The sequence below is a fragment of the Pan paniscus genome, chromosome 1 (genome assembly GCF_029289425.2).
Source record: "Pan paniscus chromosome 1, NHGRI_mPanPan1-v2.0_pri, whole genome shotgun sequence".
Taxonomy (NCBI): Eukaryota; Metazoa; Chordata; class Mammalia; order Primates; family Hominidae; genus Pan; species Pan paniscus.
This window is the reverse complement of record NC_073249.2, coordinates 13,356,877-13,376,660: the sequence shown is the minus strand read 5'-3', so window position 1 is coordinate 13,376,660 and position 19,784 is coordinate 13,356,877. Positions and strand designations below refer to the sequence as shown.

The following is a 19,784-nucleotide window of genomic DNA, read 5'->3' as shown; positions in this document are numbered from 1 at the left end:
ATGATAGAGATTTAACACATCCCATGGACACAACTTTAAAAAAAAAAAACCTATTCAAACTTTCTGACCCCCCCCCCCCAAATACCTAAATCACAGAGCAGTTCAATTTGCCTACCCAAATCTTTGTGAAAATAGTAGGCTTGACTAGTGGTTGGAAGAATTATCAATTTTGCCTTCTTCATAAGTGAGAAACAGATTCTGTCTTATTGAATATTGCATTTTGGAAAATTTGACTTATATGGTCTTTTAAGACTGCTGTGCTCTTAATAAAATGTTGATACAGTTAAGAAATCTATAAATTTCTACCTAGACCAGAATTCTTTAAGTTGAGATCTACTTAGCAAACATAAAAAAGGAGGAAATCCAAAATTATAAAGTCAAATCTGTACTATGGTAAGCTGTACTATAAAAAAAATTAATAAACCAATATTTTTTCAAAAAGCACCGGTCATGGGTCCATCAAGCCCTTTAAGTAAGATATCAGTGATTATTCCCATTCACTAGATGAGAGCGAGAAAACTGACTGTGAGGAAGATATCCTACTGAGAACTCAGTGAAGACTAGCAGTGGTTGGGTGCGGTGGCTCACGCCTCTGATTCCAGCACTTTGGGAGGCCGAGGCGGGTGGATCACGAAGTCAGGAGTTCGAGACTAGCCTGGGCAACATGGTGAAACCCCATCTCTACTAAAAATATAACAATTAGCTGGGCATGGTGGTGGGCTCCTGAAATCCTAGCTACTTGGGAGGCGGAGGCAGAAGAATGGCTTGAACCTGGGAGATGGAGGTTGCAGTGAGTTGAGATCACGCCACTGCACTCTAGCCTGGGCGACAGAGCAAGACTCCATCTCAAAAAAAAAAAAAAAAAAGACTAGCAGTACTGGGACACTCACAAGGTCAGCATATAAAAAGATGGAGTCTTGCCAGAAGTCTCTTGGCTCTAATCAACCCATCTTTTCCATTCTACTCATTTTAAGTCCAAAGACAAGGGAGGAAAGGATCATAGGCAATATAGTTCCATCCTAAAGACAAATTGAGCTGTGGTAAACTAAGAAGAAATCTATGCTTGGCTGTCACAGACAGGTGTCTGCATTCCTGTATTATGTATTCTTTATAACAAACTGCCTGAATGCTCTTCCTGCCAGTGTTTGTCTGCCTAGCTTGTTTTCATTTAGTCCTCAATGTAAACATTGTCTCTTCAGAAAGGACTTCCCTCACCACCCAGTTACTATTACGACATCACCCAGTTTATCGATTTCTATTTTATTATCTATTTCTGGTATTTATTGTCTTTCACACTGGAATATACATGAAATTGGGGACTCTGTCCTTCACTCCATGTTCTTAACCACTCAGATGATGTTTGTGATAACAAACTATATCACATTGTTGCATATATGAATGCCAGACTGTTGGGAAGATCAATAAAAAGATTATGCAACACACTTGTTAAACTGTAAGGCAATACAAAATTCTAAAGTGGTATTATTATGAACCATTTTGCTATTTAATGATCTGGCTTGCAGATCTAATTACAAGCACTTCAATGATATTTTACCATCATCCTGGGTTTCGCCATCTTCAGGATTGCTTTCACTATCTGCTTCGTAACCTTCTTCTTCAACTAAAAGTTTAAAACTACAACACTGAGAATCCTCAGCTTCTTCTGAAAAATCACCAGGCTGGGATGACAATTCTTCTGCAGACTGATGACTCTATAAATCAGTGTAATTCAAAGGTTGTAACATTTGCTTGTTTTTAATAATAGAATACTTATTACTCAAAAGTCATGTTAAGGACAGTTTCAATATTTTCTTGAAGAAAAAAACTTAGTAAACAATATGAATCATTATAAATTATGAAATTCACTCAGCAAAATTTCCCAGATCCTTTCAGACAACTTAATACCTCAAAAAGGAGGTTTCTAACAAAGTAAGTTATAGGTCATTTCAGTTTAATAAGTAAATCTATGTAAGAAATTTCATTCTAGTTATACAATTGGAAACGACAAAAAACCACAATGTGGTACAATTTTACTTCATACAGTTTAATACTAATATATATTATTTGTGCACATTTGTTAATAAAAAAGATTTTTTCATAAGGATTTTTATAAATGCCTCATAAGTTAGGTAACTAGAGCAGACAAGACATTTTTTTCAAAGGGATTAATTAAAAGAACTCAGAATGCAACTGTCTACATAACAAGCATCTCAGAAGTCAAGAGTTCCAGTACTAACTTCCTGTGTAAGAAAGAAATTTTCCTTTTCTTATAAAAATTCCACTAATACCTTCATTTTAGAAAACATTTTCACTTAAAGAAGCTCAGAATACTTCATAATTGTAACAAAAATAAAAGGTAGAATAAAGTAGGTATTTTAACATTTTACAGTTAATCAATTAATTCAGTAATATGATGAATGTATTCATAGCTATTTCAGCATGTTTTTAAGTTATGGCAAATAGTAACATAAAATGTTATTTCAAAACCTTATAAAACATTATATATATGGCTAGATCAAGGAGCTAAAAGGAGAAGTTATATAAAAAATAAAGGACAGATGGCAACTAAAGGTAAAATAAACATAAAATGAGAGGGAAACAAGCCAATTATGTACCACATAATTTTAGGGAAGAAAATTACAATAGTTGTTTTAGGAAAAAATGTTAAACAACTAAAACACTGTGACTGCTGTTTTCTATGTAGGCACTAGTCATTTTTATGTTGAATGATTTAAAATTAATGTGAGTAGAGAGTTCTGGAAATATTAGCTATACCACCAAAGAACCAGATAGGATAGGTAAATCATCACCATCCCTGAATTAGCATTTAATACACTATCAGGTATATGTAAAATATACCAAATCAAGTAATATATTTCTGTCTTAACTGGAAGTAATTCTCAGTAAATTTCCAGATTAGATAAGGAAAAGCTTATCATATCACTCTCCTGTTATGTATAAGACGGGGCAATGACAAAATACTGTCCATCCCATCACATATCCATCACGAGGAGATAAGATCCACTGAACTCATCTGACCAAGTCCTAGTCCATATGCTCTAATGACATTCATCAGCGTCCTAGTGTCATCCCACACTTCCGCCTCTGCTGGTCATACCCAAAGAACACAACTATATGTGTTATTCATACCTTCTCACTCACAGCATCATTATGTTCAAAATCTGCTGAATAATTCCCGAGGGCAACTCGAAGCAGGGCATCAAATAAAGGCTTTGCTAGTTGTGTTTCAATCACCTTTGACTGGGAAAGATGGTCCCTCATTTCAAATAATATACTTTCCACAGACAAGTTCTAAGGTAAAATAAAAGAGACTAAGAATATTAATAACCATTTTAAAAAACTAAATGATGAAAAAATAAATAATAAATATTCACCTAAGTATAAAGCTAATCCATTTATTTGCAGTTGATATGAAAGCAAAATGACTATATAAATATCTAGCTCTATACAAACATCCTGTTAAAATTAATAACATTTTTATTGATAAAATACTTAGTTCATCTTATTTGGTTTTCATTGCAGCATGGTAAAGAATGGCAAGAAATGAAGCTAAGCGAAGAAGTCAAAGCAAGACTGAAGAGTTTTGTGTGCTGTGTTAAAGCTTGTGAATTTCAATTGTGGAAATTCAGAGTGGAAGCATCAGGATTTTTTAGAGATAAGGCAACACGGAGGCTGGAACCGAAGTAGGAAGAGCCTGTTGGCTGACTGAACAGTTAGGTGTAAGTTAGTGAGGACAGAAGAGGTCTGCCATATTCCAGGTCCCTAGATTCCTTTTTAGTTGAGAAATGATCTCAGGAGAAAACTTGTAAGAATGTGAGGTAAAGCAGAAGAGGTTAGGAGAAGAATCTGGACAAAGATGTGGTTTTAGGAGAAGTCTCGTCCCAGCCTCATTTCCTGGGAAGCTCTGGAGCCTGAAGTGCCCCACAATGATTGTCCCCACTTCTTAGAGCCACATCTATCAGCATTAGCTATGAGCATCCTTCCCAGGCATCTTCCATCAGTCAAGGGTGATTCCTGGAAGATGGGTGCTGATGCGCAGATGGTGAATGGGTGATCAGTTTGGTAAAGGAGATCTGGGCAGGGCAGCCAACAGTATCACACAAAAATTTAGATCTTTCAACTTTGAAACACAATATCCATTATTATTCATCTGACACTTATAAAATGTGTATATGTATATATACATAAAACGTAATATATACACACATATATAAAAGTAATATATTATGTTATATATAACACAATAATATATATATTACATATATTATGTAATACATATTACGTTTTTTATATATATATGTGTGTGTGTGTATAGATGTATATATATTACATAACAGCTGGACTAAGGACAAGGTATTACCTGATTAGGTAACTCCAATTCCATCTTCTGTTGACTAGTTCTGGCACCATGAAGACAAATGGCCAGAAGGGCTTCCAAAAGTCGTATACTTTGAAGTGAGGTCTCACTTTCTTGACTTGTAAATAGCTTTGCTTCCTCGGGAGCGGCTTCAGTAGCTGAAACTTCTTCCACATTTATGGAAGAAATATGCTGTAACTCTAATTTACCTAAACTGTCAGCACTCTTTTTTAGACTACCTAGTTCTGATGGTATGGGGTCACTTTTTATAGCCAAAGATAATAAATCTTCCTTCATAGTTCTCTTAGGTTGAGAAATTCTGTTTAAATCCTGGTTTTCATTTACATTTGTATCTCCCTCCTTTTTTCCTTGCTCCTCTTTGTGACTTCTGAACAGTTTCTGTATTATCATAAATATTAACTTATGGCATACTCGGAAACCACCAAGCCTATAAAACTGTTTCTGGAAGACTGAACTCAACATGTAGATCCAACGACACATAGACCAAATGTCTGCTGCTTGGTGCATATGTTCAGCAGAAGGCAAGACAAGGCTCTCGAGAGATATACATGGCAGCATATGACTTAAAGGCTCGCTGGCTGTGCTGTCATAGCCAGAAGTATCTTCTGAGTCATTGGCCGACTCCCTGTCAGACTCTGCTTCTTTACTTACACATAAAAAAGCCACACAGAGGAATAGGTTTATTGTGTTGATATGAACATCTTGGTTAACAGTCTTCCGTCTCTTTGGATAAGCTTCTTTGAGGCCAGCATAAAATTTGCTGAGACTCTGAGGAGAATCTGAATAAGCTTGCTGATGATGAAAAGAAGTACCCACATGTACAGAGGACAACTCCTTCTGTTCAATGTCTATCCCATCAATACCTGGAACTGAGGCATCTTTCTGTTGCTCCCCTAGGCTGACTATCAGAGTTTCAAATGCTTTTAGAGAATGACTTCGAATACCATTTAAGTAATTTAATTCGATTATTTGACTTACTCCATTACAACTCAAAAACAAATCTCTTATTACCCTGTGAAAGAAAAAAAGCATGTAAAAAGGTTTAAATAAAGAAACATCATTTATAAATAGGTACATATAATATTTACTATATCGCTATTGCATGTGGGATATACTAACCACTACCTAATTTTATTCATCAATTATCGGGCTAAAGTTCTTAGTTAGATATAATTAGGACCTCAAGTTACTTTCTAATTACTCTGATATCCTTCTTCAAACATTTGTATATATGGCTCCAGCAGTATCTAAAAAGAAAAGATTACCTGTCCCACATTAAATGAAGCAATTCAGGGAAGAATATTTTTCTCCAAATGGCAAATTCTATATAAATTCTGAACACCACAGCCACCACCACACCTGAGGTGGACACCCTGAGGGCAGGCAAGCATGTGTTTGTTCATTAGTTTGTTCGCCTGATGGTTCACTTGGGAATTTTTGTTTACTTTAAATCTATACCTTATGAAGGGAAAGAATCACATTAGAGCTGAAAATCTTCAGAAGGCTCAGCATCACATGAATTTCCCTTCTAATTGGGCTAGTTGAACAGTCAATGGTACAAATATTATAAAAATTTTTCAGCTCTGTCTCAGGTGAGACTTGTGTCTAGATCATTGGAATCCTAGTAATAACTTTAATATAAGCCAGCTAGGTGATTCTCAGCCTTTTCATCACAAAGATTCAGGTTGTCCACAAATACGCCAAAGAGTTACAAAACTTTCAAATCAGTCAGTTCTAGTTAAACAATGCCAAAATGTCAGAAAAATTTTTAAATGACTGTAAGGCATTGATTTAACATCAATAATAGTTTTAAAGTAGTTGTGCTAAGATTGACCAAAAAATGCCACACATGAAGATATTAATGATAGGTTACTTTTGTATAAGTTTCTAAAATGGTATATGCATTAATTTGAAAGACCAGTCTACCCATTCGTTTATAAAATTATTTTTAAATGCACCAGATTTGGCAATCACAAAGTCTGGAAAACTCACTGATAGGATTAAAAGTAATTTTAATATTCTTATTTTTGTTTATCTATATTTTCTAATTTTTCTACATATATTGCAGAGGTTGTAAATATAATATTTTAAAATTAATAATCCCATTAGTGTCTCTGCCTCAATAATCATTTTATGTATTATTTTACATGTAATACATATTTTACATAGTTGTAATTAAGTGAACACTATTTCAATTGTTTATATTTTACCCATAAGATATTATAATCATTTTCTCATATTCCAATATGATCTTTGTAAACATTTTCAATGGCCAATAATATTCTATCAAGGAAATATAAAGTAATTAAACTTGCCCTGCTCTTGGATATCTGTGTTTCATCTACGTTTTTCTCAGTTGTATATCTAAAACTTTTTTGTTGAGAAATTAAAATCAATGGCTCTATCCTCTTCTCTATAAACAGCTCAGTAAAAAATGCATACATACATAAACAAATGGTTAAAACAAATCTGACATGGAAGGAGAACATTTTTTGTTGACAAATTGAAATTAAATCCTAGGAAAGAATAAAGAGTAAATACGATCACACTGCTGCCAAAGCCCTGGAGATATCAGTGTTAGAAGTTTAAATGCATACACTTTATCCCTCACTTGAAAGCATCCAATGAAAAAGATCTAGACATGCTCAACAACCCCCGCCCCCGCCGCCACCCACACACATACAAACCTGGATTTAAGCAGGATAGGCAGAGTTTTTACATAAATCTGAAGCACGTCCTGAGGCAAGCACTGGTTATGATGGCTACATACATGACTTTGAGCTGAAGTAACGCTTAGGTGTTGACAATGATGTGCTAATTCAACTCCTCTTTGGAGCACAGGATTAAATATGTAATTATATAGTTTCCACTGAACAACTATATTGCCTTTCTGGATTAAATTGCAAATGTGATTTGCAATCTGTATACTATGTAATCTGTCTTCTTCAAAAACAAAGTTCTGATAAGCCTTTAAAGCATCCCATTTCCACAACAAATCTTCAGATCCACTGCTGGGCAGGATCCCTTGAAATCTGTAAGAAGGACTGGATAAACTTGAGGAGAGTTCAGCATCACATAAGTTTCCCTGCAGTGTCTCTTCTAATTGGGCTAGTTGGTCAGAGTCAACAGTACAAATATTACAAGCTGCTTTTTTAATTTTTGGTGATATCTCTGCTCCTCCTAACTGATCCAAAATAAGTTTGTTAAGGATATTCAATATATGCTGCTGAAAATTTTTCAGTGCTGGCAATTTAAAAGCATGGAGCAAAGGAGTGATTACAGATTTGGGATCCATACAACAGCATATTCCAATGTTATGAACACCCAATAGGATCTGGACACAAGTGCTGCTCAAGGAAGCCTGCTGTAGTAAGCGCAAGCACTGATGGGCACACACTGCAATGCAACAGCACCGCTCAGGATAATAAACATCTCCATCTGCAGTCTCTTCAAATGGGTTTTTGGAAACCTGGTTTTTAAAAGCCGAAACCAGAAGACCTGAGAGATCTCGGTGATGATGCATAAAATGAGAATATTCACATCGTCTGTGCCTTTTTCTTGTACACATCGAATGATGAAGTTGCTCTGATTTCACTTTTTTGACAGTGCTCATTATTTTCATCACACTATTTATTAGGGCTTTCAAATGCTCTGAGGCCTCGGGAGGAACTCCATCTCTTAAAACCAGCCATTCCATTTGAAGAACTGCTGTTTCAAATAAATTAAATCCATGATGCTGAATGAATTCTTGAACCAAATCCATGGCTTGACTGAAGTAGAAGGGATTTGAAGCTGCACTTTGAAGACAACAGATCAGAATCTGAAGAACTCCTTCCAAAAGCTCAGGTAAAAGAAGGGCTCTATGACGATACTTTGAAAACACAAAATCTTCCTGAACCTCCTGCAGTGTTTTCTTTTGTCTTGGTGCAAAAGGGTCAGGCTGCTTTTCTAGGCATATTCTAATTTTTAAAGCTGCTCTAAGCAATTCAGTTAAATTTTTCCTAAGATTTTCTGGCATCATCTCTGCAGTACTAACGTCTACTGACAGAAGATGCAACACTGTTCGAAAGAGCATCCTTTGAATCAAAGCCACCGGTTCTTCGGTCCAACCTGCAGAAACTACTCGACTCTCCAAGTTGTCGCTCAGACTGCAGCAGTCCCCAAAGCCTGCTAGGAATTCAGTTAGTGTGGGCACTACACTGGCTGCTAAAGGAGAATTATGATTCAAGGTAACGTCAAACTTACAAACTTTTTCTAATAAAGATAACAAAACATGACATAAGTCAAACGGAGAATTGTTCATGTTACTGATAACAGACAAGGCAGCTGGCTCACTTAAAATGTCAGTGTTTGACCCCTGTCTTGGAATAATCTCTCTGGAATTTTCCAAAGCCATAGCATCTGGAGGAGTCTGTTCTTCTTTGGTTGCTAAGCGGTCAAGTTTAGCTTTAGGGTGGTCTTGTTTAGGAAACGATGTTACAAAATGCTGCAGCAGATGGGGCCTTCTATGCTTATTCATTGCTATGCCTTTTTCATCTGAATTGGCTTCTGAATCTGAGGTGGAGAGCTGTGTCTTTCTTGCATCTCTTACAGAATAGCGATGGGTAATTTTACGCTGTCGTCTGCTTTTTCGAAAAACATTTACTTTTGCAGAAACCTGACTAGACAGGGCACTTCCTTCTAACTGTAATTTTTCCTGAGTGGATCTTTGTGAACTTGAGTTCTTTTCTTTGGTCAGGATTATATCTGCTGAGAGCGGTAGGTTAAAATCTAATGGAATGAAAAAAGAAGACTTAGAATACCTCAATATGTTTTAAAACTCAATTTTAAGGTGACAGCCCTCTTATTTATCTTAAACCCACTAAAGGAGTTTATCCTCAATGTATTTTGCTGCAGGGCTGATTTCCTTCATTTATGTCATATCTCTGGGTTACCTCCTCTCACACTTATCCTTACTCTAAACACTAGCTGACATTAGTTCAAAGGATACAAATTGATTTTTAAAACAACAAAACAGAGGCACACCTATACTTACTCTAAACACCAGCTGACATTACTTCAAAGGATACAAACTGATTTTTAAAACAACAAAAGAGAGGCTGGGTGAGGTGGCTTATGCCTGTAATCCCAGCACTTTGGGAGACTGAGGCGGGTGGGATCACTTGAGGTCAAGAGTTTGAGACCAGCCTGGCCAACACGGTGAAACCCTGTCTCTAGTAAAAATACAAAAATTAGTCAGATGTGGTGGTGCACGCCTGTAATCCCAGCTACTTGGGAGCCTGAGGCAGGAGAATCTCTTGAACCTGGGAGGCAGAGGTTGCAGTGAGATGAGATCGTGCCACTGCACTCCAGCCCAGTTGACAGAGTGAGACTCTGTCTCAAAACAACAACAACGAACAAAAGAGAACAGAGTTAAGAAAGTAAATCTGATTTAAAACTATATATTATATTCTAACTTCAACATAAGAGATGCTGTAGATTATCTGGTATTCAGTGCTGTTGTTCATACCATTTACAAATCTCTTCCCATAGTACCACTAATTAAGATATAAGGATGTATTATATTCTCAAAAATAGTATTCATAGACCTGATATAATTTAACTACTTTAAGATTTTTCTAAAATTATTTCAAAATCATACACTATATGCCAAATGTTCTCCAAAACTGAGGTTTAAAGAATTCTTTATTCAAATTATTTCTCAAATGTTTCAGCACTGAACTAGGCACCAGGTATGGACACTATTATTTCATCCCCAGTGCCTAGATAGGGCCTGGCATATGGTCAACACTCAGTAAATACTTCTTAGGGGAAATGAATGAATTCTCCCTTTAACTAAAAAGATAATTAGATCAGTCTTTCTCTTTGCAGTATGTAGTAAGAGCTATATAAAAAAGTAGCTGTAATTTAGAGTGAATAAATTAAAATCTGTAAATAAAAAATCTGTGCTTTACTAAGACAGGGAAAGCAAACCAGATGGGAAGAGGAGAAATTAAAAGGAGTCTGACAAATTCCACCCAAGCAAAAGATGCAGACAATGAAGACAACTTCCCCCAAAGAGCATTAATCAGATTTCTTAAGTGATTAACAATTTGTGAATTCTGCAAACTCAGAAAAAAATAAAAGCAGAGAGTTAGTGAATCAATAAATAAGCAGAAAAACAGTATTACAAAACCTTAGATACCTCCTTAAAAAAAGCTCCATGAAATTCACTAAAAATACAGGAATTAAAATACAATAATTTTTTTTTTTAATCTGAGAGATCTTCAAACATCTCACAAACATGTCACAAGAAAGGGTCAAGAGGAAAACTATTAATCTCCCCAATGAAACATTTAAAGTTTCATGTACTTCATAGACATATGATTTCTTCAAAATCATAAATTAAAAATATCTATTGACCTTACATAGAATAATTCTACCCAAGCTTGAAACAAAATATTACATTAAATGTATCCTTTAGGCTGGGCACGGTGGCTCCTGCCTGTAATCCCAGAACTTTGGGAGGCTGTGGTGGGCAGATTACTTGAGGTCAGGAGTTTGAGACCAGCCTGGCCAACATGGTGAAATCCCATCTGTATGTACTAAAATGCAAAAATTAGTCTGGCATGGTGGTGCACGACTGTAATCCCATCTACTCAGGAGGCTGAGGCACAAGAATTGCTTGAACTTGGGAGGCTGAGGTTGCAGTGAGCCAAGATCACTCCACTGCCCTCCAACCTGGGCGACAGAGTGAGACTCTGCCTAAAAAAAAAAAAAAAAAAAAAATTATACTTTAAAGGCAACACTAGAAAAACTAAGCTAAAACAAATACTGCAAAAGTCACTTATAGAATACTGGTAATAGAAAGCAGTCTTTAAAATAAGCAAAGAAACTTTAATTTCTTTATTCAGACTTTTCACTTCCAACTTTTCACTATCCATTTTTCTGATGTTATGCTGCACACCTAGACTCACTCCTTCTGATAAGTGTTTCTGCTTCTTCATACGTTTTCTAATCATCAGTACGTTCAAGTACTTCCCCCAAGAAGCACCATGGTTTTTGTATTATTGAAGGAAAAATGTGTTTGCCTAAATAATTTTTCATATTTAGTATGAATAAATCACAATAACATATAGTGTTCTGAATCTGAATCAGAATCAAACATTCAGGCAGAAGTAACTTTTCTATGAAATTCTGATAACACAAGTGATATGATAAAGGGAAAAAGCATACCTGTTGCCTTTTCTTCTTGCACAGGTATCTTCCATACCAGTGGAAGGAGAGACAGAAGAAGAGTCAGGAGTTCTTCTCTACATGTCAATGCCTATGTCAGTAACAAAAGAATCCTTCATGTTCTAAGGCGATAAGACACATCATTTCCTAATGTCTTGTCTTAAACTGAACCAAAAAATCCTTTTTCTTGAAAGTCTGCATTTGAAAAGCTAAGAATCAAATTAACCTATCTTCAATCCAGTTAAAGCTGTGATACTTTTAAGTTTATAAGCCTTTCTAATGATAGAAGAATCTAGGAGTATTTGACAGTATTTAGCACACTCTTGCTGATATTTCCAAAAATAGCTGTTATTACCACCATGCACATTGCAAGAATTCCTCACCTATGAAGAAACAGATTTGCTAGGTGAAAATGAAAAGTTAAGCCCTACTAATTAGCAAAGCAATGCTACAAAGTTACTAGAAAAATGTGAAGCCTTCATGCAGTTAAATGAAAAACTCAGAGACGATTTTAAAAAGAGAAATTGACATTATTAATAAATAATATATAAGGAGAGAAAGACTTATTAGTGAATGTAATCCAATAAATATTTATTGACTGCACACTATGTCCACAAAAATACTGTCTTACCCTTTCTGGAGGATATGGTCCAAGCCCTGGAGAAAGTCCCCTCATTTGGTCCATAAAATACATACACATAAACAGTTAAAGAACAGCAGAAGGCATGTAGTATGAGTAAGTATCCAGGGGTGGTAGAAGCATTCAGTTTAGGAGTTCAGTAAAAGGAGCAGTCATTATCAGAAGTATGGAAGGAGAATGGGAGCTAGAGAGCTAGACCTGGGACACCTGGGACATGGGTAGTAAAGGATTTAATGACAAATCAAGTTTGAGTTCTCGCCTTACACCAATCAGTGGGAGAGGGGGTCGCATGATGACACAATCAGATTTGCTGAACAGAATTAGTTGGAAGGGGAAGCAGTGTTAGAGGCAGGGAAACAACAATCCAGATGAGAGAGATGATGACTTTCTGAAGTACTCCAACAACAGAAGGGAAAAGGAGACATATTTGAGAAACTGTAAGGTAGAACTAAAATAACTTGCAGTTGATTATCTATGGCACATAAGGGAGAAAAGAAAAGATCTAAAAGGACCCACAGGTTACTGGTTTCAGCATCTAGGTAGCTGATAATGTATTCACCAAGACAGGAAATTTACAAGTGGTATTAGGTTGGGATAAAGATGATGGATTCACTTTTCAGACATATGGAGTCTGAGATGTCTATGGGCTATCCTAATGAAGACAGCTTTTTAGTAGACAGTAAATATATAGATCTGGAACTTAAAAAAATATGAAGTAAATAACAAGATTTAGGAGTAACTGGGGTGGAAGGCAAGAACATGTGTGAATTTTCCCAGGGTGAGAATATGGAATGACAATAGAAGACCACCAAGAATGAAACTCTGGACTTTAAAGACTTAAAGATGGGCAATGCTAAAGAAAAGGCTGAAAAGGCTTCTACTGAAAAACAGCCCCAAGAAAGAGAAGTACAACCAGAGAAACCAAGGAAGAGACCAGTTCAGGAAAGAAAGGAGTCAGCAGGGCCAAAGCTGTTGCCCTTTCACTGTGTGACATGATGGCCGAAAAGCATTTAGTAACTGGAATGTCCCTTAACTAACGGCTTTAATGGAGTGATTTGGGTGCAACTCCAATTACAATAGGCTGAAGAATCAAAGGAAGTGAGAAAGTAAAGACAGGACATTCAGACTACTCCTTCTGGTGTCCTGGTTGTGAAAAGGCTCAGAATTCTTCAAAAAAGGGGTTTAGTAAAATCTAAACCCCTTTTTAGGCATAGAAAACCCTTCATGGCAATGATTCCTGTTGAGCTGTCCAGTGTCAGCTCCCTCCGCCACACATGAGCCCTCCCAATACATCTAGCTGGTAAAGGTTTCCCCGAAAACTACTGGTCTCTGTGCTCCCAATAGGTCTTCCTCACATACACTGTTTCTGCAATTCTCCATCCCCATCCTCCCATCTGCCAAACTACAACTCATTCTCTAGGTTTTTAGTTCCTCTGTGGGGAGACTTCTCTAACACCCTACCTACTTCCCTTAGTAAACTTAGCTTTCATGTTCCTGATTTGCTTCCATTCCAGCAAACACCCTGCTGAAGTGTTACTGTCTGAATGCCCATTTTCCTCTTTTATCCGTTAAACAAATATTTCTTGATCCCCCTACTAAACAGGCCAGGCACTGTGTCAGGTACTTCAAATGCTGTAGTGAACACAATATCCATATCCTCATGAAGCCTACTTCCTAGCACAGGAGACAGAAAATAATGGGTAAAAATAAGAAAATTTCAGATATAATGCTGTGCTATGAAGGAAATTATCTAGGAAAGAGATTACAGAGTGACAAAAAGGGTAACATTTTAGACAGGCTATTTAGGATGGGCTATTTGAGCAGATACTTAATTGATGAGAAGAAGGAATCCATGAAAAGATTTGGAGGAAAAGGGCTCCTAGCAAGTACATGAAGTGTTGGGAATGGGTTTGGCTTTTTCATAGAAAGCAAGACAGCTCAAAAGCTCCTAGATCTGATAAATAACTTCAGCAAAGTCTTAGGCTACAAAATCAATGTACAGAAATCAGTGGCATTTCTATACATCGACAACACCCAAGCTGAGGGGCAAACCAAGAACACAATCTCATTCACAACAGTCATAGAAAGAATAAAATACCTAGGAATACAGCTAACCAGGAAGGTGAAAGATTTCTACAATGAGAATTATAAAACATTGCTGAAAGAAATCAGAGATGACACAAACAAATGGAGAAACATTCCACATTCATGAATAGAAAGAAACAATATTGTTAAAATGGGGCCGGGCGCGGTGGCTCACGCCTGTAATCCCAACACTTTAGGAGGCTGAAGCAGGTAGATCACAACGTCAGGCGATTGAGACCATCCTGGCAAACACAGTGAAACTCCAACTCTACTAAAAATACAAAAAATTAGCCAGGCATGATGCCATGTGCCTGTAGTCCCAGCTACTCGGGAGCTGAGGCAGGAGAATCACTTGAACCTGAGAGGCGGAGGTTGCAGTGAGCCGAGATCACACCACTGCACTCCAGCCTGGGTGACAGAGAGAGACTCCGTCAAAAAAAAAAAAAAAAAAAAAAAAAGCCATACTGCCCAAAGCAATTTACAGATTCAATGCTATTCCAAACTACCAATGACATTCTTCAAAGAATTAGAAAAAGCTATTCTAAAATTCATATGGAATAAGAAAAGACTCTGAATAGCCAAAGCAATCCTATACAAAAAGAACAAAGCTAGAGGCATCACATTACTTGACTTCAAACTACTCTACGAGGCTATAGTAACTAAAGCAGCATGGTACTGGTAAAAAAAAAAAAAAAAACAAAACAGACGCAGAGACCAATGGAACAGAATAGAAAGCCCAGAAATAAAGCTGCACACCTATAACCATCTGGAATATAACCTAAGAAATACCATCCTGGACATAGGCCCTGGCAAAGGTTTCATGACAAAGGATGCCAAAAGCAATCACAATGAAAACAAAAATTGACAAATGGGACTTAATTAAAGAGCTTCTGCACAGCAAAGGAAACTATCAACAGAGTAAACAGCCTACAGAGTGGGAGAAAATATTTGCAAACCATGTATCTGACAAAGGTCTAATATACAGAATCTATAATGAACTTCAACAACTTTATAAGTAAAAGACAAATGACCCTATTAAAAAGCGGCCAAAGGACACGAACAGACACTTTTCAAAAGAAGACATACATGCGCCAACAAGCATATGAAAAAATGCTCAACATCACTACCAATTAGAGAAATGCAAATCAAAACCACAATGAGATACCATCTCACACCAGTCAGGATGGCTATTAAAAATGAAAAAAAGAAAAAAAAACATGCTGGTGAGGTTGTGGAGAAAAGAGAACACTTATACAACGCTGGTGGGAACATAATTTAGTTCAGCTATTGTGGAAAGCAATTTGGCAATTTCCCAAAGAACTTAAAACAGAACTACCATTCAACCCAGCAATCCCATTATTGGGTATATACCCAAAGGAATATAAATCATTCTACCATAAAGACAAACGTGTGCTTATGTTCACCACAGCACTATTCACGATAACAAATCAACCTAAATACCCATCAATGGTAGACTGGATAAAGAAAATGTGGCACATATACATCATGAAATACTGTGCAGCCACAAAAAAGAATGAGATCATGTCCTTTGTAGCAATATGGATGGAGGCTGAGGTCATTATCCTAGGTGAACTAACACAGAAACAGAAAACCAAATACTGCATGTTCTCACTTTATAAGTGGGAGCTAAACCTTGGGTACACATGGACACAAAGAAGGGAACAGCCACTGGGGCCTCTTTCAGGATGGAGGGTGGGAGAAGGGTGAGGATCAAAAAACTATCGATTGGGTACCATGCTTATTACCTGGGTGATGAAATAGTCTGTACACCAAACCCCATGACATGCAATCTACCTATATAACAAACCTGCAAATGCACCCCTGAACCTAAAATAAAAGTAAAAAAAAAATATGTTACCACAAAAATGATCTATTCATTAAGAGTTTGAAGGAATCCACTGGCAATAGAATTGTCCCTTAAGCTCTTGAAGGAGAAAATACGTAAGTTTTACAATATTTTCTGTGATGATTTTTTGAGATTTATACACACGTCAATTTTGCGATGTACATTTTCCCAGAAATTTGTCATTTCATATTTTTGTCACTTCATGATTATAATTAACTTTAATCATTTCATGATTATTTTCATGATTATTTTAACTTAGGAATTATATATTACAACTTTTTTTGAAAAAGAAAGAAGGAGAGTGGCTGAAACATACATACCAAGAGGGAGAGGGCTAGGAGACAAGGCTGGAGGGTGTAGGTTGGACAGGTAGGCAGTGTCAGATCTAATGGGCCCTTGTGGACCATATAAAGGAGTTCAGGTTTATCTCTAAATATGATGGGAAACTTTCCCAAACATACTTGTCAGTCTTCTCTCAGGGCATGGACTCCAGGGCTCAGGCCCTAGTCCTCAGCAATCACCCCCTTTTCTGCCACCCAACACCTAACATGGAGTTGGGTATTCAATAACCATTCACTGCATGAATGACTTTAAATTTTAGATGCAAAATAAAACATATAAAAGGGCTCCATTTCCATGTGCTTTACTTCCAAATAATAAAACTAAAGATGTACAGATAACATTTCCATGTATAGCTCATACTCAGTATACCTCTGCATTTTTAAAGATGCCAATAAAAATATACATGGTCTTTCAAAAAAAAAAAAAAGATAAACCAATTTTTGGCATATCTTTCCGGTAGAGTCCTCCTAATCTGAGTCTTTATCTTTGGCAGGTGAACTAACAGCATTCTAATGGAGCTTGCAGAAACCTCAAGGGTCTGAGAAAGTGCTACGGACACGCTGTACTGATAATTCAGCCCTTGCTCCACATACTGGCAAATCACCACTGCTGCGTAAATAGGCATTCCTGACTCCTGGCAGAGCTCTGCATGACACAAGGTCCTTCCCACTCAGATGAGGGCTTCTCAACTACCTTCAAGGCTCAGACCCAGCAACACCTCTTCTGTGGAGCTTCTCCTCCCACACGAACCCAAGATTGCTGTTCTCCCCCTCAAGAGAAAGGAAGAACATTCCTGTTGCCCCCATTTCACCAAGTGAGTTAGTTCTTGCAAACCACGGGCCTTGAAAGAATGAGAATGAGGCAAGTGCAGATGTTTGGGTTTTGGCCCCTCTGCTGGAATTGTAGTCCTGAAGAGGGCATCCCGCACCACCCTGATGCCCAATATAGCACTGGGGGAAACGAGTCTTTGCTTCACATTTCATTACCACAATTTCAAACACAATTCATCATTGGGGAAGTTCTCTTCAATCCTCTGGGTATATTTCTTTTTTATTAATATCTGGGTATCATTTATTCCCAGATTTATCCTCTCTGGTCCCAAAGAAACCACATTTGTAATTCTGTCCTTTTAGAAGTGATAAAATCCTTTACTCTTAATTTGTGGGCACCCTGGCAAATTAGAACTTGCAGCCCTCTATTTCAAACCAAGATCTTGTCTCCCAAGTTTTATCTCCCAAGGTCCTTTGTACACACAATAGTCACAGAATCCAGGGGAATGAGGTGTTCCCTCATGACATCCAAGTGGGAAGTTCCCAATGTGCCATATTAGACAATATATGCCATGAACAGGTCCATTCCCTGCTATTTCTAGACCACCCAATCAAGAGAAATCAGCCAATAACATACCACTCTTATTTAATACTTATTTTTTTTGAGATGGAGTCTCGCTCTGCCACCCAGCTGGAGTGCAGTGGCGCGATCTTGGCTCACTGCAAGCTCCGCCTCCCAGGTTCACACCATTCTCCTGCCTCAGCCTCCCGAGTAGCTGGGATTACAGGCACCTGCCACCACGCCCAGCAAATCTTTTCGTAATTTTAGTAGAGATGGGGTATCACCGTGTTAGCCAGGATGGTCTCGATCTCCTGACCTCGTGATCCGCCAGCCTCAGCCTCCCAAAGTGCTGGGATTACAGGCGTGAGCCACCACGCCCAGCCAATACTTACATCTTTATGTCTTCTTTTCTACAGGGAAAATAACTGTGTTACACCTTTATAAAATTCCCCATAGAAACAACAAACAGTAAAGTAACTTTCATTGAGGTATTTTTCCATTCAAGAAACATATTTCAAGTACCAACAAGGTGCCAGGCACTGGCCCTTTTCATAACTATTGTTTAGACTGGGTTTTAAACTAATTGCCTAACCTAGCCATTCAGAAGTAGAAGTGGTGGGATGGGAGTAAATGGGCAAGTGAGTCAAAGGGGAAAGGGCTGAGATCACAAACCGGACTGATGTCTAGGAAGCTGCACAGGCAGATGGGCACCAGATGGCTAGGGTTCAAGGACTTCTGGATGACATGATAAGGAACTTGGACTCTATCCAGAATGTGATGGAAAGCTAATAGGTATTTATTTTCTTTTCTTTCTTTTCTTTCTTTTTTTTTTTTTTTTGAGACAGGGTTTCACTCTGTTACCCAAGCTGGACTTCAGTGGCACAATCATGGCTCACTGCAACCTCCACTGCCCAGGCTCAGGTGATCCTCCTGCCCCAGCCTTCCAAGTAGCTGGGACTACAGGCACGTGCCACCATGCCTGGTTGATTTTTGTATTTTTTTGTAGAGATGGGGTTTTGCCATGTTGCCTAGGCTGGTCTTGAACTCCTGGGCTCAAGCAATCTGTCTGCCTTGGCCTCCCAAAATGCTAGGATTACAGGGGTGAACCACCACATCCAGCCTAATAGGTATTTCTGATATTATATTAAATCTGTATCTTGACATGCTAATTAAATTTGATTTTCCACTCATAAGCAGGAATATATGTGTATGGACTATTTAAGTCCTTTATTTCTTCTATCAGAATTTTATAATTATTTCTAATATATGTGTATATACACATATATGAAAGTTTCTACATTAGTACTACAAATAGGATCTTTCTCTTTCCTTTTCTTTTCTAGCTGTATAGCTGCAGCTAAAAACAAACATCTTTGCCTTATACTCTACAACTTTGTTGAAAAGTTTTCTGGATGAGTTCTTGGATTTTTCTGTTCACATTACTTTAAAAAATAGTATTTTTATTTCTCCATCTTTCCCACATTTAGCTTTCATATTCCACTTTACCACTACATGTATTTAAAACATAATATCAAATGGAAATAGTAATAAAGAATTATGCTTGTATTGGTCCCACGTAGAACTTCTTATTAAAAATATTATTGGCATCTGAGCATGGTGGCTCACGCCTACAATCCCAGCACTTTGGGAGGCCAAGGAGGGTGGTTGCTTGAGCTCAGGAGCTTGAAAACAGTCTGGGCAACACGGTGAAACCCCATCTGTACAAAAAATACAAAAATTAGCTGGGCATAGTGATACATGCCTGTAATCACAGCTATTTGGGAGGCTGAGGTGGGAGGATGGCTTGAGCCTGGGAGGCAGAGGTTGCAGAGGGCTGAGATTGTGCCAATGCCCTCCAGCCTGCATGACAGAGTCTTTTTTTCTGAGACCCTGCCTCGAAAAAG

The 19,784-nt window shown here is 37.6% G+C and overlaps 1 protein-coding gene across 3 annotated transcripts in view; it reads right to left on the bottom strand.

Annotated features, from left to right (window-relative positions):
- LYST (lysosomal trafficking regulator) overlaps positions 1-19,784 on the bottom strand; it is a 222,156-nt gene that overhangs the window by 140,104 nt on the left and 62,268 nt on the right. For all 3 annotated transcript variants that reach the window (XM_063595304.1, XM_057299849.2, XM_057299854.2), the window contains 5 exons: positions 11,615-11,705; positions 7,087-9,169; positions 4,382-5,411; positions 3,151-3,312; positions 1,556-1,712 (listed from right to left, as the gene is read on the bottom strand). In XM_063595304.1, coding sequence (XP_063451374.1) covers positions 1,556-1,712; positions 3,151-3,312; positions 4,382-5,411; positions 7,087-9,169; positions 11,615-11,705 — 3,523 coding nt within the window. The remainder of the gene's footprint in view (positions 1-1,555; positions 1,713-3,150; positions 3,313-4,381; positions 5,412-7,086; positions 9,170-11,614; positions 11,706-19,784) is intronic.